The sequence below is a fragment of the Olea europaea genome, chromosome 1 (assembly GCF_002742605.1).
Source record: "Olea europaea var. sylvestris chromosome 1, O_europaea_v1, whole genome shotgun sequence".
In the NCBI taxonomy this organism is placed as follows: Eukaryota; Viridiplantae; Streptophyta; class Magnoliopsida; order Lamiales; family Oleaceae; genus Olea; species Olea europaea.
Genome location: NC_036237.1, coordinates 19409513 through 19431967, shown reverse-complemented (window position 1 = coordinate 19431967; position 22455 = coordinate 19409513). Strand labels below are relative to the sequence as shown.

At 38.2% G+C, this 22455-nt stretch overlaps 1 protein-coding gene across 1 annotated transcript; it reads right to left on the bottom strand.

The window, feature by feature from the left end:
* Positions 1 to 820: 820 nt before the first annotated feature.
* LOC111405562 (ubiquitin-conjugating enzyme E2 E1-like) lies at positions 821 to 21392 on the bottom strand. The gene is made up of 8 exons (XM_023034511.1): positions 21272 to 21392; positions 20948 to 21133; positions 17668 to 17916; positions 17516 to 17562; positions 17254 to 17329; positions 16137 to 16264; positions 2951 to 3052; positions 821 to 964 (listed from the first exon to the last, which is right to left on the bottom strand). Exons 1-8 carry the CDS (start codon positions 21390 to 21392, stop codon positions 821 to 823), a joined length of 1053 nt encoding a protein of 350 aa, XP_022890279.1.
* Positions 21393 to 22455: the final 1063 nt, after the last annotated feature.

Genomic DNA, 22455 nt, shown 5'->3' with positions numbered 1-22455 from the left:
AAGCTACAACTATCCTTGTTATCATTTGTGGAGTTTCGGTATTTGGTCATCGAGAAAGGTCGTTCCCTGTGGCATGACTTGGAGCCTTTCGCATCAGATTCAGTGCAACATTCTGCTTTATCTACTCGACGGGGTCGAGTTTTTCTCCCACCCCGAGAGAGTTGATGCTGACATCCATTTATTATTTATTTTCTATTAGTTATATTTTATTTGGACTATTGTTTATGTTTTCGTTATTGGGCTTGTTTAGTGGTTTGGCCCAAGCCCTTCTCTTTAGGGTTTGTGTTTTGCTATTTATTTCTGTTTTGTTTCTCATTTGAGACAGTTGATGATGAATTAGAATTGAAAGTTGGTTTTGGCTTGCAGCCGGCCGTTTTCCCCCTTGCTTCTCCCTTTTTGTCCCCTAGTCTCCCCTCGTTCTCCCTTGTTTCTCTCCGGTTCCTCCCCCTTTCTTACTGCTTCCGCCTTCTTCTTCTTCTTCTGGTTATGCTATATTCTGCCTGTTCTAACTACTTTACAGGAATTCATTTTCATCCTGCATCAATTTTAAAACAAATATTGCCAAAAGTTTTACCACAACCAGAATTTTTAAATCTTGGAACAACTCACAAAGAGAACAAGAAAAATTAAGATGCTAAGTTTACAATATTTTTCTCCTGAACACTCACTAGTCACAATCATGCAAACAAAAGAGAAAAGAGTTTATGCATATTCAAACAAATTAGCCTATTTTTCTCCAAATTGTTCAAGTGTACTGATTGAAGTGAACACTATTTGTACTAGTTTTTTCCTCCAAAGAGTCCAAATCCCAACACTAATACTACTCCATGGCGTACTTCCGAGTCCAACTCCTTGCAATGGCTTCATACTTCTTCTTGTCCATAATGTAAATGTAAGCAATCTCAGGCACCAAAGGATCATCAATGACTGGATCCGCCAACAATGCAGAAATAATAAGTAACACCTAAAATTGATAACCAAACAATTCAACTACATTAGAAGTTTAACTTGAATTACCAAGCCAAAGCAATTGAAGGAGCAATTTATTCAGTGTAGAGGAAAAAATAAAATAAAATCTTTTGGGAAATTGGATCCCTTACTGTAGCAACCAAATCAATAAGATTTCAAGTTTGTGCCCTCTTTTGATTTCTACACTAGAATGTTCCTTCCATGTCGACAGTAAAATACGCTAGACAAAATAAGTGAAGATTTTGAGAGATAGAACATGAAGGTTAGTGATGGTGGAAGACAATGACTATGGAGTACCTAAGAATCCAATTTGTAAATGAATGAGAGAGAGAGAGAGAGAGAGAGAGAGAGAGAGAGAGAGAGAAGATTAGTGGTGGTGGAAGATTATAGTGTACCAAAGAATCCAAGAAAGAGAATTAAGTTGTCCTAATGTTATATAGGTATATTTTTTTCATAAAAAAAGAGGTAGATAAATATGTAGAGGCAATCTAGCTGAACACCAGTTAGTTCTAGGGCCGGACCTAGAAATTTTTTTATTGCAAAAGATATTAGTAAAGGTAAAAGAAATAACAATAACATTACAACACAAACATTATGCTAAAAATTATTCTACTTTTCTTTAACCACTAACTAAGGTCATTACTTTTAATATTTACCAAATGTTAATATTTTTTGTTCAGCCCATTTCGTCCATATTTGTGTAAATTGCCCAACAATAAACCAATACTATAAATGAGCAGCCACATAACAATTCAGAATCTCATTCCAACCCATCAAATATTGAAATCACACCAAACCCCAGAGACATGATAAACCAAACACAACCTTAATTGGGTCCTATAAACACTTTTAGGTTTTTGGTTTTCCCTTTCTCCCTTTAGTTTTTCAATATGAGCAACAATGATAGCTTGAATATGGCAGATCTTGGTGATGGTAAAAATATTTTTTCCAAAGTTCAGTGCAGGCAGTGCACTGGGCCTTCATTGGGTCTGTCCCTGGTTGGTTCACAACCACCATCTATTCCTTTGATGGAAGTTTTAGGGTGGGGAAAAGGATGTGAATTTGGAGAAAGATGTTCAATTGTTTTCGTTTAAATAAAAATAAGTTACATTGGTAGAGGGATGAGGTCCAGTATATGAGAAGTTAGCTTTTCAAATTAAAGAGAGTTTGCATGCTTATAAGTAAAGAATTTTGGGTTCAAAAAAAAAAGTGAGTACTTATAATTAAAGTATTCACTCATATATGTGAAGGCGAAACCATTTTTTATCATAGAACTACGTCGTAGAAGAAGAGTGAAAATGAGACCAAGCAAACCAATCAAAATTGGAAATCAACCTTTTTCTTTTCATTTTTTTTTAATCTTTGGGTATTGTAACAAAAACTACCCCCAATGGTCTAAAGGTGACCATCAATGCAATTGGAAGTTGGGTGTTGAACATCAATTTTCTAACTTATTTCATAATGGTAAGGGGCAGATATTAACAATGTTTTGGAACATTTTTGTTATTGTACTGTTAACAAATAAAGTTCAGACAAAAATACACAATGGCTAAAGATTGGCCTTACATTTTGTCCACTGATATTAATAAGAAATTCATTACAAAGCATTTGAATTATTAAAACATGTACGAAATAATTGTGATTAACCGAGAAAATACATAACAATTTCAAAACGTCTATGTTTAATAAAACTTATGTCATGTCCCCACTGAGTTATCTTTATGGCTCCTCCACACTACAATTAACAGTCATTAGACAAAAATCTAACTCGTTAATGGACAAATGGACAAAATCCTCCCCCAAGGATCAAGGTGCTACAAACTAGTATGATTGGGGACTCAAGTGCCAAAGAAATAGAAGGGTGGTGGGGATCCAAATGTACAATTACAACATGTTAAGAACCCCGGACTTATTTTCAAAGTAGAAGGTTGAATACATGGACAAATAAGGTGAACCAACATTAGAGAATTAGAAAACAAACCTTGGGAACAGTTACGGCAGCACTGTAATTCTCAAACATTGCAGGGCATATAGTTCTGTTACTGTTTATATTTGGGTGGAAAACTTTTGTTCTAAAAGCAATCTGCAAAACCCGTCGAAATGAAAACTTTCATATTTTAAAAATGAGCTATGCGAGATGTAACACTCAATATTAAGAATTACTGGGATAAACTTCTGTAGTTGTTTTGCGCGGGTTAGTCGCTCACAATTAAAAGGGATCAGACGATTGTGTAAGGGACAAACCTCTCGAGACAAAGTCCCAAAAAGGGGTGTTCTTTTATTGGCGATGACTTTACAATTGGAAATTAAAAATAACGTGCCTCCAAGGGGCGCAAGCACACGAGTTACTGAAAGAAAAGTGTTTAAGTCTAAACTAAGGAAATTAAAATTACATGTTCTCTGTTCGAGAGTTTTTGATTCGATCTTTTGCTCTATATCTTTTCTCCCTTTTATACTTCATGGACGATCTTTTTGTGATCAACCGCTCTAAAAACTGCTTGATCGTCCTATAACTGCCACTTTCTTCGTAATGGCCAACTTGTCATGAAAACTGTCTTTTTTAACTGCTGCCATTACTCTTTGTCGTTCAACCGCTTTCGATTGAATTCCTTAAATCGTGGAACGTGATAGGGCTGCTTTAATAACTGCTTTGATAACTGCACTTTTTGATAACCATGACGCTTTATGTTTGTTAAGACCTTGGGCGACTTGAAGGTTTGAGCGAGAATAGAGTAACAACTCTGGGCGACTGTATGACACTCCATTCGTTCAGATTCTGGGCGACTTGCAAGCTTGGACGATGGCGTTACCGCGTTTTTGGGCCTCCCTATTTAGGCCTTCATCTTGATTTGTTTGATTGGGCTTCGTTCTTTGGGGTATCTAATTTGGGGATCCTCCAATTGGGCTTCACTCCTTGAGCCGTTCGATTTGGGCTGAATTTTTATGTGTCAACAATTACCCCCCAATATGGCAGAATTAATAATAATTATTAAATTTTGCCATATTCACTTTGTGTTTCCAGCAACATTCGAAATTTTCAAGAATTTCAATCATTGTTTTCTTCTATAACTTGAAAAGGTGCGTCGTTTTGCAAACCCTTATAACCCCCAAACACGCCATTTCATTGTACCACCAAATCACACCTCAAATTTTTCGCGTCTCTCCCACGATTTACTGTTCATCTTTTGCTTCCCTACTACGTAACCCTGAAAAACTTCGTTCCATCTCAAATGGCTGCTTCACAATCTCAAGCTGGCGACTCCTTTAGTTTTGATGACTTTCAGAAACTCCTGAGTCGTCCATACATAACACCGAGTTTTCTCGCGCCCGCTGATGTTGAACGCAATGAGTTCTACTTAGGTCATTTCTTCAACAATGCAGAGGCAGTTGAACAGGCGGCGGTGGGTCAGCTGTTTTCTTGTACTCAAGGCCCTTCATTTCTAAACTCTTTGCCACTGGGGCCACTTCGTGAGAGAGGTATTCGCACTTGGCCTAAATCCGATGTAGCTTTCCGTAGGTGGCATGCTCGCCTTGTGGGTCATGGTCCTACTAAGGCACTTTTTGATAGCGCTAGGATTTCTGATTTGTTAGAAATCTCTATTCGCCCCCCTACTTTTGATTCAGCACTTTTTTCGATTGCTTTGAGTTTTTGGTCTTCCGAGTATAATGCCTTTATTTTCCCTCTTGGCCCCATGTCTATTACCTTAAGGGATGTTTGGGCCCTGGTGAATCTACCACCTTTGGGCGATACCATTTTTCCTGGTATCTTGGTTTCTGGTGGCGCCCCAAAGTTTGGTAAAAACTACACCGAATCTTATTCAAGCTTGCAAACCCTTCACAATCATTCGAGTACTGAGCCTTCCCATACTGAGCGAGTGGCCTTCCTTCTAGTTTGGCTTTGTAAATATGTTTTGTGTGTGCCAAGCATAAAGCCCTCCCTGAGTTACTTACCTATAGTGCACGAATTGGCACGTGGTAGGCCTTTGAATTTATGTTCTTTGTTTTTGGCTGCCCTTTATAGAGGCATGGCCTCTCTTCAAACTCAATTGAAGAATGGTGCATCTCCCACTGGCAATGGACCTCTTTGGTTCACTCAACTGTGGTTGAGATCCTATTTTCCATTGCTTGATGCTCCATCAATTTCTCGCTCCTCTGCTAGCTGTTATGGGCTAGCCATGGAGCCCTTGGCTCCTGTAAATATGTCCAGAAGGGATATTTTTTCATTCTTTTATTCTTTGGATTCAATCTCTTCCTTTTTTCCTTTTCCTTCTTTTTTGACTCCAAACTATGTACATTCCCCCTCCACTATAGACAATGCGAGAACCTCCCTGCTTATTTGGATCCAGTTTTTAACTTGGAGGGAGCTATTTCATGATATTTTAACTGGGACCAATGCTAAGGCAGGGGTAGAAATTTATGCTCCCCAATTTTTTGCTCGCCAGCTTGGTTTCGGCCAAACTTGGCATGTTCCTCCTTGCTATTTAAGGAACTTAATTGACCATTTTCATACTATTAATAAGGCGGAGGCAGAGGCTATAAATGCTCGCAATCTTCTTTTAAACAGCCATTTTTCATTAGCCCCCTTCAATTCTAGCCACGCCATTCACCCACTTTTTGAACAGCTCTAGCCGTCAGTGAAGCATATATTATTTGCAACTGACGCCAATCGTGCCTTTCATTCACTAGACCAGCCGAGCATTTCTTCCCCTCCTCCTGTTTTAGTCACTCCCTTGTCCATTCGGAGTCCTTCTCCTTCTCGTCGCACTAAACAGTCTGCTCGTCCATCTTCTTCTCTCCCTGCCAAGCCTACTACAGCCAAGAATGCCCCAAGCCGCAAACAGCTAGGCTCAGCATCTCCCATTCTGGAGGATGATGTTGATGATGATGATGATGATGCCCCTCTTATCGTCAGGAGGAAGGTAATTAAATTGGTTTACTCATAAGCATACTTTTCCACACTTGAAACTTTTCTGTGTGCTGATGATCTTTTGGATTTCTCAGAAAAGTTCAGCCTCTCCTTCAAAGGCTTTTGGCATCGACAGCTCCTGCTCCATCATCCTTCACTGAGGCTGCTTCATCTAAATCAGTTGATGAGGGGGCTACGCTTAAAGAGACATCTTCAGTCCCAGAGTCCTCATCACAACCCATGGATGAGCCACCTTCTCCCCAGGACGTCAACCCCCCAAACATCGAAGCAGAAGGTAATTCAGTCTTTTGATGTCTTACCTTTGCTTGTGCCGTTGGTTTCTGATTTGTTGCTCTTGAGTTTTGCAGATACTCCTATGAGTCCGTCCGTTGTGGCAACATCTTCTCGCTTAGACAAGGGGAAGTCCTCACGAATGGAGAAGTCGTTGGTGGCAAACTTGGCTGAGGACATGCCATCTTCTATGATTGTTGATGAGGTAGTCTTTGCTTCACTTCTATTTCTATCTTGTTCGTTGTAGTGAGAATCTTTAGTATTGGCAATTTTCTTTGCAAGATGCTAACAAAATTGTGCGTTCTATCCAAGACTTGTTCGCTTCCTGGGGGCAAGTCCAGACGTCTCGCCCTGCTCCATCTGATCATCCTACCGCTTCTTCAGAGGAAGATTTGAAGTTCCTCAAGGAGTCGATATTTGAGTACGTGTCCTTCATGGATATGGACATTGGAAGGGCTAGTGCTGCCAGACACAAGGATAAACTTGAGCATTTGAATGCAAAGTTGGAGCAAGCACTGATGCTTCCGTCGCTCAATCTTTCTGCTGATTTTAAAGCGACGTTGAAGGTTATCCACTCCGAGGTCCTTTCTTTGCTGGCCAAGAATGCTAAACTAAAGGCCAAAAGTACTCAATATCTTCGAGCCGTAGCTGAGAAAGAGTCTTTGCGTATGGAGATTAACAAAGCTGAGGACGAGTTGAAAGAAATCTCTTCCGAAATCATGGCTGAAGACTCTTTGATGGTTAATTTGGCTGCTCAGATGAAGGAACTTCAAGCCAAAATGGACGACTGCAGGACGAGAATGGCTGCTAAAAAGTGCAACGCCTCCCAGGGAATTGAGCGAACTATGTCCTTGGTCGAGCAGTACAAGAAGTTGGAAGTTGATGATGATGTTGCGGCCGAATTGAACATCACTTCCTCTCGGCAGAACGAGGATTGGGAAAAACTGAGGAAACGAATTCGTTCAGTATGGGGTGGACTGTAATTAAGACACATGATGTCCCTTTTTTTTTTTTTTTTTGTAATTTGATTTTCCCTTTGTAACTTTGTTCATCATTAATGAACATTAACTTCTTGTGCATTTATTTGACGTTTGTTTTTTTTAGTCGTCAATTCTTCAAGCATTTAACTGCTTTGTGCTAAAAATCTTGTCCATTTTCTTTTGATATTTCCACCACTTTTCCCAAGACTTTGGGCTATTTAATTCCATTTACTAGGCAGAAATGTGGCTGTTCATATTCTGTCTCTTCATCTCCACCCCTTATAAATGCTTCGCATTTTCCATCTTCCATCTTCATCTTCATTTTCTTCTTCGAAACTAGTTTGCTGCCATTGCTTGGCATTCTGACAATCAATCCGATCCGAAAATGGACTGTTTAGTCCGCCCATTTTACTATTTACCTTGATGTCACCTTTGGTGTGGGAGGTATAGGAAATATTTTCTGGCCAGCAGCAAAGTTTTTACCATCGAAGTTCTTCCCATCGTCTCTTTGTCCTTTACAAGGAGTCGATGATAGAAGGCAATTTTTGGGATGCTTGCGGGCCATTTTGCTTGCTGAGAGTGCTTCTCAACTTGCTTGCTGAGAGTGCTTCTCAGCCTCTTTGCCCGCCATTGCAGCGATACATTTAGGAAGGTGGTGAGGCTAGTCAACCCTCTTACTCGACAATCCCACCATTGTAGCGATGCATTTAGGAAGGCTGTGTGAGGCTTACTCAGCGATCAACCAGGAGATTAGTTTACTTTTAATTTTATTTTGTAGAGCATCCATTATTTGTATTTTTGCATTTTTGTAATGAACGTTTGATAATAAAGGACTTCATTTGAACGTATTTCGCTCTGACCTTGTTATCCTTTAATCTTTCAACATATTTGATTATGATTTTATCTGTTCACATTCCCATAAAGAAGGAACATATTTTTTCAAATATTTGCCGTTAATGAATCTCACGTGCTTGGTGACATCTAAATCTTCCAAGTGATACGCTCCATTGGGCAACACACTGTTTATTTTGTATGGTCTTTCCCAATTGGGCGACCACTTCCCGTACTTTGAATCTTTGCTATCCAAAGGGAGTATCGTCTTCCAAACTAGTTCACCCAGGCTGAACGACTTGGCTATGACTCTTTTATTATAAAACTTAGCCATTCTTTGTTTTTGAACTTGCAATCTATCTAAGACGTCCAACTTTAATTCGTCTAACCTCAATAAATTTTGAACTAGTGATTCGACATACTCATCATCATTCAACTTATGTTGCAAGCACACTCTAATCGATTGCACATTGATTTCCATAGGTAAAACGGCCTCCTGTCCATAAACAAGTTGGAAAGGAGTAACTTTGGTACTTGACCGAGGTGATATTCTATAAACCCATAAGGCCTTGTTCAGACATTCGTGCCAATTTCTAGCATTTTCATCTGTCATTTTTCTGATGATATTTTTTAGAATCTTATTAGAAGATTTCGCTTGTCTGTTGGATAGAAGCATAGTATGGTGTCGAGTTTACTAATTTAACCCCAAATTCGCTCAAAAATTTGTTCAATTGATCCCCATTCAGAGATGTTCCGTGATCTACCATTAACGTTTGTGGAATTCCAAACCTATAAATGATGTGATCACGGATGAACACTATAATATTTTTCTGGGTGATCTCTTTCAAAGGTACCGCTTCTATCCATTTGGTGAAATAATCGGTTGCAACTATAACAAAAGTATGTTGCTTGGACGATGAGGGATAAATCTTCCCTATCATGTCTATCGCCCAACCCTTGAACGGCCAAGGTTTAATAATAGGTGCTATCTCTCGTGCTGGCGCACTTTGTATTGGACCATGCTTTTGGCATGCTAAACAACTCTTTGCATACTGAACGCAAAATTCTCCCATCTTTGGCCAAAAATATCCACTCCTAATAATTAACCATCTCATCCTTTGGCCAGCTTGATGAGCTTCACATATCCCTTCGTGCACCTCAGGCATGATCGTCTTGGCTTCTTGCAAACTTACACACTTTAGTAATACACCATCAGAGCGTTTCTTAAACAACTCTTCATCTATTAGTGCATAGTTCAGCAAACACAGCTTCATTTTCCTAATAATCCCTACATTAGGTTCTTTAAGGAATCATTTAATCTCTGCTCTCCAATCCATTGCATCTCTATCTTGTATGCAGTGAAGTTCAATCTTTCTCGCCCTTCTTTGAGTCACGGGCAATATGATTCTATACTCACAAGTAGACTTCCAATTCAAAACCTTTGAGTACCCTGAGGCCATTTGGGCTAACTCATTTGCCACGTCGTTATATATCCTATTAACGCATAGAAGTTCTACTTGATCGAATTCCTCTAATAATTCTTGGGCGATCTCATATTGACTTATAATGGAGTCACTTTGGCATTTAAAATCATCGATCAATTGATGGATCACCAATTGAGAATCGCCCCTAACGATCACATTTCTTACTCCCATATCTATCAATAGTTCTAGGCCTACAATTAAGGCTTCATATTCGGCTTGATTGTTGGTGCACATTCTGTCTAAAATAAATGTGAACTTGTAGCAAATCCCTAAAGGATTAATCAATGCTACTACTACTCCGGCACCATTAGAGGTTTTTGACCCATTGAAATACAACACCCAAGGTTTTAACTCAAACGAATTGATTTCTAGTTCGATTTCTTCAGGCATGTCAAGGCATGGATGATCGGCTAGAAAGTTAGCCAAAGCCTGATTTTTGGCTGCCTTTTGAGGTATATATTGTTTTTCGAATTCTGATAAAGCTAGTGTCCAAAGGCCTACCCTTTGGTGTAAAATAGGGCGCGAGAACATATACTTAACTAAATTTACTTTAGAAATTAAATAAACGGTTATGGGCCATAAATAAGCCCTTAATTTTGTACATGTGAAATACAATGCAAGACATAATTTTTCGATAGCAGAGTAATTACAATCACATTTCGTTAACCGTCTACTTAAATAGTAAATTGCCCTTTCTTCACCAAATTGGTATTCCTGTGCGACCATTCCAGCTATTGATTCTTTTTCAGTCGATACATACACTTTCATTGGCCGTCCTTGGATTGGTGACACCAACACTAGTGGACTTGATAGATATGTCTTCTGGCTTTCAAAAGCCTTTTGATGTTCTTCTTTCCAGACGAATTCGTCCTGATTTTTCAGCTTTAGGAACAGCGAAAAGACATTAGTTCGCCCTGCACAGTTAGAAATAAAGCGTCTTAAAAAGTTTACTTGGCCTAGAAACCTTTGCAATTCTTTTTTGTTGCTAGGTGGTTTGGCCTCTAAAATGGCCTTCGATTTATTTTTATCAAGTTCAATCCCTCTCTTGTGTACTAAGAAACCAAGAAAATTCTCTGCATTAACACCGAATGCACACTTCAAGGGATTCAACTTTAGCTTATACTGCTTCATTCGCTCAAACGAACATCTTAACTGTTCGAAATGGTCTTCTTCTTTGATGGACTTGACTACTATGTCATCTACAAACACTTCAACAAACTTGCCTATCATATCATGAAAGATTAAATTCATTGCCCTTTGATAAGTTGCCCTTGCATTTTTTAGGCCGAAAGACATAACCACCCATTCAAAACATCCTAGAGACCCAGGGCATCTAAAGGCAGTTTTCTGTATGTCTTCTTTAGCTTTATAAATTTGATTGTATCCTGAATACCCATCCATGAAAGAATACATGACATGTCCGGCAGTCGAGTCTACTAAAGAATCCACCGTGGGCATTGGATACTCATCTTTGGATGTGGCTATGTTTAAATTCCAAAAGTCTATACACACCCTTAGTTTACCATTCTTTTTTAGTACTGGCACGATATTGGACAACCATTCGACATATCTGGCTGTTCTAATAAAACCTGCTTTCAATAATCGCTCTATCTCTTTCTTAATCTCAGGGAGCACATTAGGAGCAAAATGCCTAGGAGGTTGCCTATGAGGTTTAAAATTAGGCTTAGTTGGTAACCTATGTTCCACCAAGTCTCTATCTAAACCAGGCATTTGTTCATATTCCCAAGCAAAACAATCTTTGTACTCTTTTAGTAAAGTGATTAATTTGTTACTAACCTCTGGATCGAGCATTTGGCTGATGAATGTTGGGCGATCTTCTCCTTCATTGCCAATATTTACTTTGATCAGAGGGTCTTGTGCTTGAGCGTATCCAGGTTTGGCGATCCGCATCACTTCGGCGTCCAGTTTCCTTGTAAGTACTTCTTCTTCCAAACAGTCCACCTTGTTGACTTCTCGGCCAATGCTTTGCTCTAACTCAAATACTGCCAACTTGTCTTTCAGCGCTTTTAGGGCTGTCTCTTCTTTTGCCTTGTCATTGCATTCCTTATTGAAAGCCATTAGTCTGGCTTTAAAGGCCTGAATGTCGGCCATTTGCTTTTGTAACTTAGAATCCATTCAAGACTCCTTGATTATTCTTTTGCCAATTACTGGCTCTTCCAGGGCCACTATATTTGGCCTCATCTGTTTGAACATTTCAGTGAGTGCGTCCACTGAGAACAGTTCTTCGCTTTGCGCGACAACCTGAGTTTCTTCCCCGTCTTGTACTACCCTGACAGGTCCATAGTTTCCTTCGTACATGAACTTTTCCACCGAGTTTGCTTCTGCGACAAAAGGCCTATGATCGGCCTGTACCACCTCTGCTTCGCCTTTGTTATTCCAAAAGATCAGGCATTGATGGAGCGATGAGGGTATACAGCGACTTCCGTGTATCCAATCTCTTCCTAGTAGCACATTGTAACTAGTAGGACCATCTATTACAAAGAAGACAGTGGTCCTAGTAGTTGTCCCTATAGTTATGTCCAATGGCATAACTCCCTTAGCTAAAGTTGCTCCTCCATTGAAGCTAGTGAGGATGACTTCTATAGGAATCATGTCACCCTCTGTCTTTGCAAACTTCCTCATCATCCTAGATGGAATGGTGTTTATAGCTGCTCCATTGTCGACAAGCACTTTTGCCACTGGGATGCCGTTAACTAGAGCTTTAACGTACAACGGCCTCAAGTGTTTAGTCAATTTCATGGCTGGCCGTTTAAAAATAACCTTTTCGACAGCCTCTATTTCGACTTCCTGCTTGTTTTCTGTCAAATTATCACGCTGTGATAAGTCGACGTGCAGTATGTCATGCTGATCCTCTGTCTTCTGAACTTCCTTCTTACATTTTTCTAATACTTCCTCATCAGTTATCCAACCTGTGGGAGGGGGCATTATTCTTGGAGGTGACCCATACTTTTCAGAGCAAGGCACTCTCTTCTTCCTTTTGGGTGTCCTATACAGTACGTAGAAATCGAAAGGACGCCCAGATGGTTCTCCCAACAAATCTACTTCGCGAACTCCCTCTCGATGTAGTTGCTTCAACAGAGTATTGCGCTATGCTCCTCTCTTTCTTCTTTCTGCTTCTAGGTCGATTTCTTGTTTAATGTCTATCATCCCATCGTCTTCTTCATCGTTGTAGGCCTCTCTAGAAGTCTGGCCTACTTCACATACCAGCACGCAAGCTTCTCCTTCATTGTCCTCCCTCTCTTCTTCTTTTTCTTTATTCTTGAATTCATTGGCCAGTAAGTAATTATTGGCCACAACAGGAGGTAACGTACCAAACTGGATGGTAAGGGGCTGATCTTGATCTTCTCCATCCCTTCTGTCTCGCTCAAACTTTGATCTCCCAGAAGAAGTTTCTGGCAATTCCTTCATTGATTCATCTGTACCGATCTCTTCACTGTTTTTGAGGACATTTTGATTGGCTACCTTGAGTAGTTTAGGCGTTTTAGGATGTGGCACTCCCTGTTGCTACCTCATCATCCGTCCGTAGTTTCGTTGGAAACACCTTTGTTGGGTCCTAGTCATCTCATCGAAGGGTATTGCCCTTCTTGCATTGTACTGGAATGAATGTCATGCATTTGGCCGACGAGGTTGCGGCCTGAATGTTCTTCCATTATCTGTTGGCCTGAACTGCCTCTCAAAAGGCGGTCCTCTATAGAATGATGTACCTCGCCCTCTACCAGGCTGAGTGTTTGGGAGGAAGGTAGGGCGATGAGGATGCTGCCATGTCCCGGTTTGTCCGTATTTCCATTCACTTCTCTTTTACACCTTGCACATAGGACGTCTTCATCCTTTTTTGGTTCTTTCTCCTTGATTCGTTCAAAGACGCTGGGATGTGTTCTAGGATCCTCTTCTCCATCATCTACGACCAACTTGAATTTTGGTAACTTGTTTTTGAATCCAGATTCACCATGTTTACTCCAAGTGGCTGTGGGAAAGGATTTTCGTCCACTGCCATCTTCTTCTTATCATCGAACGTAATTCGTCCTGATTCAATAGCATCCTGCAATACATGGTGGAAAACCAAGCAATTATTAGTCAAATGTGACCATGTATTATGCCACTTACAATATTTTTTACCCTTAATTTGTTCAGGGTTTGGCAATTTGTGCTTATCGCTCAACTTTATCTGCTTATCCCTATATAATTTATCAAATATAAGGTCAGCTTTGGTTACGTCGAACGAGAACGTTCTAGCCTTTATATTTCCATCTTTTATGGGCTCATCTTTGTCCGATGGTCTAAGCTTGGCCATTATGGGACAAGTATATGTATCTCCTTTGACCAATTCGGCCAAACACATTTCGGCCTAGTCGTATGACTCGTCACTGATGGTATGAACATCAAAATTTGGGTCTTTGTAATAAGTCCCTTTACTAGAATTTTTCATCTGTTCTTCCTCTCTTATCAGTCGTTCATACCTAATCACATTCGCACTCAACTGAAAAAGGTCAGGAAATTCCTTGTCTTGGAATTTCTTCTTTAAATCAAAGCTCAAGCAGCCCTGAGCGATTTTGACAAATTCTTTTTCGGGCAGAGGTACAAAACACTTGCTTCTTGCTGTCTTGAACCTTTGGAGAAAACTTTCTGCCCATTCGTTTGGCATTTGACGTAGATTCGCCAAATCAGCCAAAGTGACTTCAAACTCAGTTTTATAAAACTGAGCATGAAACAACTGTTCCAATTATTGCCATGTTTGAACAGAGTTCGCTAGCAAGTTGATGAACCGGGAGAAAGCTACTCTGTTAATGAACTAGGGAAAAGCCTCATTTTATGGTAATCGGTTACATCACCACTTTGCAATGTGAATCGCCCTATGTGTTCTAGAGTAGACACCTCTCCTAAATCGGTAAACAGTGAGAATTATAGCACTTTGTACCCTCTAGGCCATGGATATGCTTGGTCTACCCAATCAGGATATGGCTTTGTGTACATCGGCCTAACGACGGGACGCACCCCAAAAGCCATCTGATCCTGTACAATTTCCATAATCTGATTCCTCAACATGACGTTGGGGTCATATGGAATTCCTACAGGTTGGTTAACCGGTTGATTTGCATGAGGTCTGATGTTTGGTCCTTGATTGGCAACCAAATTACCATGATTAGGGCCATTACCATTAGCCTGAACATCTATTTCCTCATTAACACGTGGAATATTCTATCCATTGTTTAGGACATTATCTCTTATGTTTGGATTACCCCCCAAGTTAGGCATACCACTACCATTCTTCTGATTTGGCACTATAGTACCCCCTTGGTTTGAAGTAGAGGGACCAGAAAGCGGTTCTACCCCTTGATTCAGATTTAGGACCGAGGGATTACGTCCCACAATTGTCCTAGTTTGAAAGTGATTTGTAAGAGGTATAACCGATTGACATATTTGGCCTACTAACTTATTCATTGTTTCGTTCAAAGTGTTTAGTTGTTTGGCCATGTTGTCATAGTGTACATTCCCATTTTGGGTAAATCTTTCCATATTATGAATACTTTGAAGATTTACCTGTTCAACGACGTCTTGTGTGAGTTCTCCAAGTAATGCATGCATGGTTTGAGGACTCAACTCCGTCATTGGTTCGTAACGACTGCTACTGCTCTGATTCTATCCATCTGTTCGTGGAGAGGCATGCTGCTCCTCATATCGCTCGATCACAGACTGAATTCCTCCCTGACTTGCTGCTTCCTTATCGGATCTCTGAGGCATATTGTTTCACCTTTTGTACTTTCAACACCTAACACCACTGTCCCACTGGGCGTGCCAAATTGTTTCGCGCGGGTTAGTCGCTAACAATTAAAAGGGATCAGACGATTGTGTAAGGGATAAACCTCTCGAGACAAAGTCCCAAAAAGGGGTGTTCTTTTATTGGCGATGACTTTACAATTGGAAATTAAAAACAACGTGCCTCCAAGGGGCGCAAGCACACGAGTTACTGAAAGAAAAGTGTTTAAGTCTAAGCTAAGGAAATTAAAATTACATATTCTCTGTTCGAGAGTTTTTGATTCGGTCTTTTGCTCTATGTCTTTTCTCCCTTTTATACTTCATGGACGATCTTTTTGTGATCAACCGCTCTAAAAACTGCTTGATCGTCCTATAACTGCCCACTTTTTTCGTAATGGCCAACTTGTCATGAAAACTGCCTTTTTTAACTGCTGCCATTACTCTTCGTCGTTCAACCGCTTTGGATTGAATTCCTTGAATCGTGAAACGTGATAGGGCTGCTTTAATAACTGCTTTGATAACTGCACTTTTTGATAACCACGACGCTTCATATTTGTTAAGACCTTGGGCGACTAGAAAGTTTGGGCGAGAATAGAGTAACAGCTCTGAGCGACTGTATGCACTCCATTCGCTTAGATTCTGGGCGACTTGCAAGTTTGGGCGATGGCGTTACCGCATTTTTGGGCCTCCCTATTTGGGCCTTCATCTTGATTTGTTTGATTGGGTTTCGTTCTTTGGGTTATCTGATTTGGGGATCCTCCAATTGGGCTTCACTCCTTGGGCCATTCGATTTGGGTTGAATTTTTATGTGTCAACAGCAGTAGATAATGTTTGTGTTTAAAATAGAAAGGTATGGAATGTCAAAGTACAGTGTGATGAAAATTAGCACTTCTCACCCACCCTAGGTGGCTTCCAAGGGTAATCCTGTGGAAAAAGGATGGTAAGTAGGAAAACTCCTCCAGCATATGGACTGTCAAGAGGACCAAAGATAGTAGCTTGCCAATGGTACAAGTCCCGGGCTACATGACCTGAAATTTACGTGCAGTGGAAAAGCAAATAAGCAACACAAAAAATAAATGAAACTTATGGTGCATGTTTAAATAGATTTTCGTGTTTAAATATACAAGTGATTCCCAAAAGGTAAAACTAAAAAGTATACAAGTGAACATGTTTAAATAGATTTTCATAAAATGACTAAGGCATATCCATTTAAATACTCAACTGCAAGGATAATCCAAGTTAATGATTATTTTTGTACTTTGGTGACAGTTTTCGAAGACTAAAAGCATGGTTGGAAGTGGCCATATTTGCTTAAAACCAGAGTTCAGAGTAATATCTTAACAAATAAATTTTGAATTGAATGAAATTAAATTCAATAGTTTATGATAAAAATGGGTTGCAACTTCAGCTTTTGCTTTTAAGCATTGAAAATTTTGTTTCTGGTCGAAATGCATTACATTTTTTGTACAGTCAGTAAAATATTAATGCCGCTGAAACCTGACAAAGCTCAATTAGGCATTAAAGGATTTATAGATTTGATCTCCAAATCAGAAATTGGAAATGTTTGTTAGAGAAAAACCATTTTGCGAAAGAGAAATGGGACCTCATAAAACAAATGTGCATGTTTATACATTAGATCATAATATCCTTCTTAGTCTCCGCTGCAATAAATTTTATCTATTATCACACTTTAACAACAACACCCCCACCTAGTCTAAAAACTAAAGCAAATTCATAGTCAATAAAGTTGAGGAAAGAACACATAACACCCAATAAAAACGAGTATAAGTCTGTCATGTCCCATCAAAAACCACAACTTTTATTTGTAAATAGTGGATTAGCAACGCCACCTTTCACTGTTATCTTAGTTGCAGAAGGGGAAAAAAAAATCCTGTGAAAATAAAGCTCCACATAAAGAATTTCCTAACGCCCCAAAAAAAAAAAGGAAAAAAGAAGATGCACACCAAGTTGAAAACAAGCTGCTTCTTTTACCCTCAAGAATTATGTAGTAACATACCAGCACTGATATTGGCAGGAGGATCCTTTTGAATTTCCTTGAGATACTTCAAGATCCTCTTTGCACTCGGCAATTCCTGTTTTTCATTCACACACATACACAACAACAACAACAATAATAATACCCAGATCTACCTTAAAAATATAAAGCAATTTAATAATTTTCCCCAAAAATTTAATTAAAAAAAAAAATTCAAAAAAGAAGTTCGTCAAATCAATTCCACAAGAATCTGCATACGTAGACTAAGAGTCTGAAATTTTACCGTACGGAATTTTGATTCTCTTGCCGGCTTTTGGTAGATGGGGTGATCTGAGGAGAAGGATTTTAAGCCAATAATATTTCATACATTTTGCAAGCAGGGATTATAATATAGAATTAAGAAGAAATGTATTTATTCTCTAATCCTATATTCACCTTTAATACTTGAGGAGGCTATGAAAGAACTGCTACTTGAATTCCTTCTTCCATATTCAACATTTTGTTCTTCTCTTAGCAAACTCAGGGATAGATCTTCAATATCCAATGATATGGAAATGGAACTGGAGCTTGTGCTTCTTGAATTGGCTCGGGCCACTTCCCGATCCCGCTCTAGCTGCAGTACAGCTCCTACCAACCTCCCCCAGTTGTCATAATTCCTAGACATCTCTGTTTCAGCTTTAACAACTTCAAATAAACACAATGTTCAGCTATGGATCTTGATTGCCTGTACACATGGAAAATTTATACAGGTGCAGACACAATTTTCACATTCCATACATGGAACAAGAAGAACCTTTGGTAATCTTTGGTTTATATAGTTCCCGAAAACAAAATATAAACGCTGTGGTGCAGCACACAATTTACAGTTTAGACAGACAATTTCCTAGAAACCACGCTCGCAATTTCTTGTTTGATTGTAAAAGTAAGATATTAGTGTGGAGAAATCAATATATATTCTTTGTCTTGATAACTAATAAATCAATACAAAGAAATTTTGAAGTCATTTTCAACATTTCTTTGTGTTAATCGCTTCATTTGATAAACAGTTAAAAACCATCTCAACTACAAATCAAATTTTCTTGTTTGAGCTGGTTTATATCGTTTTAAAAAAATATATCCAACAATGAATTTACAGCTTAGAAAAACATGGCTATGTTTGAGCTCCATTTTTATGTTAACAAAAAATAATAAATAATAATAATAATAATAATAATAATAATAAACATGTAAATTATTTTATTGAAAAAGTGTTTGGATGTAAACGATTTTGAAAAAAAGTAAATTTTTAGAAATTAAGGCTCAATCAGGGACTATATATCCTAATTTCTCATATATATATAAACTTCTTGTCTTAATTTTAAATAAAAAGGTTTTTTTTAAAATAACCTGTCAAAATAAGTAATTTACGTCATAACTTTCACCAATTGTATTTTGAAATAGGGGGCGAGCAAGCAAATGCGAAAGTAATTACAAAACTTGATTATTGTATTGCAATGTGGATATGACCTTAATTAATGTTGATTGGGGCGTTATGATTAGTATAATCTAGTGATATATGACCATCTTCCTTGTATTCTTTTGGATATTTCGTCCCGTTGCTTAAATCAGTCTCGTTTTTATCAGCATACTCAAATAATGTAATTTTACTAATTACATTTATCCATCATAATGTCTAGGATTATGTTCGGATGAGATCATTAACAAGTAATAATATAATTGGAAGAGTATTGTCACACGAGTAATAAATTTTTAAATGAATTCTGTTGACTCGTTACTGAACTTGAATTTAAAGTAACACAAGAAAGATTAATTATTTGTTTCTAAATTAATATACTAATTAACCAAAATATTTTTAAACTAAATATACAATGTATGTGTTGGAATTTCAAATCCACCTATTATTATCTTATTTTCAATTCTCGACTTATTTAATTTAGTGCGATTTATGGGTTCATAACAATTTATAATTCAATTATTTTAACTCTCCCTCTCTCAATCAGGAGAAGCTTAACATATTCTAAGCATGATCCGATCAAAATCCAATGATATGGATTTGGAACAGGAGCTTGTGCTTCTTGAATCGGCTCAAACTACTTCTCGATCATGCTCTCGCTACAACACAGCTCCCACCAATCTCCTCCATTTGCCATAATTCCTAGACATCTCTGTTTCGGCTTTAACAACTTCAAATAAATACAATGTTCAACTATGGATATTGTTTTGTTTTGATATGTAATAAATCCTTGACTATGATGTTAAATGTCGAAATATATTTTTAGGCCTCGATCAATAAGTGAAATAATTATCAATAACCAAGTCCAAAGGCTCAACCCTGCCCATTTATATTACCTCGTGGATGACTTTGAATATTGATCCATTTAACCTTATTATCGGTCTTACTAAAGCCTAACCTGTTATATCCCACACGTTTATATCCCACACGTTTATAGTCAAAGTCAAATAATACTACTTGTCAAAGTCAAATAAAGACTTATGTTGAACAAATAATTTAATGGAGCTTAACTTGTAATTAATAATATACAAAGGGCAATTAAAAAAAAACTGGAATTTTTGGATTTAGTTCCCTATTATTACAAATAAAGGGACTAAATGTTACATTGTCCAAAGATTGGGGACTTGGCTTATAATTAATCTATATCAATCCACTTTAAAAGTGTAAGGATTCTGATTTTTTTCTCATTTTAGAAGAAACGGACAAAAAAGAAAACAAAGTGGGGAAGGAGAGAGAAAGATAGAAGGGGGAAAAAAAGGAAAAAAGAAGGAATGGTTTGTTGGAGGAAAGAGGAGTTTACTAACTTGGATTGGATAAGACTTTTAAGGAAGACAACACTAATAGAAAGAAGGAAGTGAATAAAAGGAAACTTGTATTTCTCAACTTCAAGACTTGCACACTTTTTTTTGGCTTGTTACAAAATGGAGGACACTATCGCTTTATATATTGTTTACATTAAACTTCTAGTCCACACATTTTCTAGAGAATCCTAGACCACATATTTATATAACACTATTAGACCGCACATTGGACAAGATATTTTTCTAGAATACTCTAGATAGACTTTATAAGACCACATATTCTTCTTGACACATTATCTCATTTATCACCACATATTTTACTTAAATATTTATATGAATTTTTCTAGTAGATATTTATATACATTTTTCTAGATAATGTTTCTACAAATGCTAGACATGTTGGGCCTTTTAATTGATTGGGGGCCTATGGGCAAAGTTCTTAAGCCCATATTTTTAGTCCAAAAATCAAGTTTACTACTCAACATCCCCCTTTAAACTTGATTTTACTATTCCAACTAGAGTTCTTAACTTTTGAAACACGTCATGCTTGAGTGACTTAGTGAGAATGTCGGCGATCCACTCTTGGGAGGTTACATGTTTCAGCTACACTTCTTTATTTGCAATACTTTCTCTTATGAAGTGATATCTTGTATCAATGTGCTTGCTTCTATCGTGGAATACTAGATTCTTTGCCAATGCCAATGCTGATTTGTTATTAACATGGATTTCAGTTGGCTCTTCTTGTGATACTCAAAGCATCTTCGACAAGTTTCTAAGCCAAATCGCATGGCAGACACTTGATGTAGCTACAACATATTCAGCTTCACACATAGATAGTGCTATGATCGATTGTTTCTTTGAGCTCCAAGTGAAAGCTGTGTCGCCCAAGTAAAACACATACCAGTCGTACTCTTTCTATCATCACTGTCTCCGCCCCAATCGCTGTCACTATATCCAACTAGTTTGAATTCATTAGATGATGAATAGACGAAGTCATAATCAAACGTACTTTTGATGTAGCAAAAACTTCTCTTTGCAGCTTTCATATGGGTCATGCTAGGTGTCTCCATATAGCGACTAATGAGCCCTACTCCAAAAAGAATAGCTGGTCTTGTGCACGTCAAATATCTTAGACTTCCAATAAGACTCTTAAAAAGTGTTGGGTTTATTGTTCACCTTCATCATTCTTCGACAATTTGATTTCGCATTCGATAGGGGTGCATACAGGCTTGCAATCCTCCATATTGAATTTCTTTCGCATATCTTGCTTGTGAGATAAAGATGCAATCCTTCATTTGCTTTACTTCAATCCTAAGATAGTAGGCCATGAGACCAATATCCGTCATCTCAAATTCTTAAGCCATAACCTTCTTAAACTCAATGATCATATTTTTATTATTTCATGTGAATATATGATCATCTACAAACAAGCAAGCAAGCAAAATATCTCCTTTCTCATTTACCTTTATATAAAGGGCATACTCATGAGGGCATTTTGTGAAATTATTTTCTAAAAAGTACTTGTCAATTCTACTATTTGATGCCTTTGGAGCCTGTTTCAACCCATATAAAGCCTTTTTTAGTTTTAAGACTTTACTTTCATGTCCTTTTATCTTATAGCCAATTGGCTGCTCCACATAGATTTCTTCTTCAAGATAACCATTTAGAAAAGCCGTTTTCATGTCCTTTGAAATATCTTCCACTTATTTTGCACTACAAAAATAGATAATTAATCTTATGGTTTCTAAACGAGCAACATGAGCAAATACATCTTCTAATTCGATTCCCGACTATTGGTTGTATCTTTTAGCAACCAATCTTGCTTTATATCTCTCCACTTCCCCTTTAGCATTTTTCTTTACCTTGTACACACACTTAACTCCAATTGCTTTTTTTCCTTTGGGAAGAGTCGTCAGCTCCCACGTATCATTTTTCTCAATAGCCTTAATCTCTTCATCCATGGCATCTCTCCATCTTTTATTTTGCACTACTTCTTCATACCCTATTGGGTCACAATCAGTAAAAAGACAAAAGAGTGTGAGATCATTTTGATTTTCTGTTATCTCATATAGCTCTTGTAGGATCTGCATCTGTGGTGTCCTTTTGCTTGAGCTTTTTCCTAGTGAAGATGATGGAGAAGCATCTCCATGAGTAGGTGATAGAGATAGACTAATAATATGTTGCTGCTCTCCATTCTCTTGTTATTCTTCATCAAAGAATGGTAAGAAGTCGTAGTCTTCTTCTTGGACACTCCAATCCTAAGCTCCTTCACCATCAAACTCGATATCTCTACTTATACAATTTGTAGCCTTTAGAGCGAGAGTCATAACCGATAAAAACATACATTTCACTCCTATCAACTAGCTTGGACCATTTTTGATCTGGCACTTGAGCATATGCAATGCTCCC

What these genes read in the sequence shown, in the direction of transcription:
- LOC111405562 (XM_023034511.1), bottom strand. Translation starts at nt 21,392, where the DNA reads ATGACGGATATTGGTCTCATGGCCTACTATCTTAGGATTGAAGTAAAG. An exon ending in TGATAGAAAGAGTACGACTG is followed by an intron (nt 17,917 to 20,947) that starts GTATGTGTTTTA and finishes GTTTATTTGAAG; the next exon opens with TTGTTAAAGCTGAAACAGAG. An exon ending in GAGAATCAAAATTCCGTACG is followed by an intron (nt 17,330 to 17,515) that starts GTAAAATTTCAG and finishes AATGAAAAACAG; the next exon opens with GAATTGCCGAGTGCAAAGAG.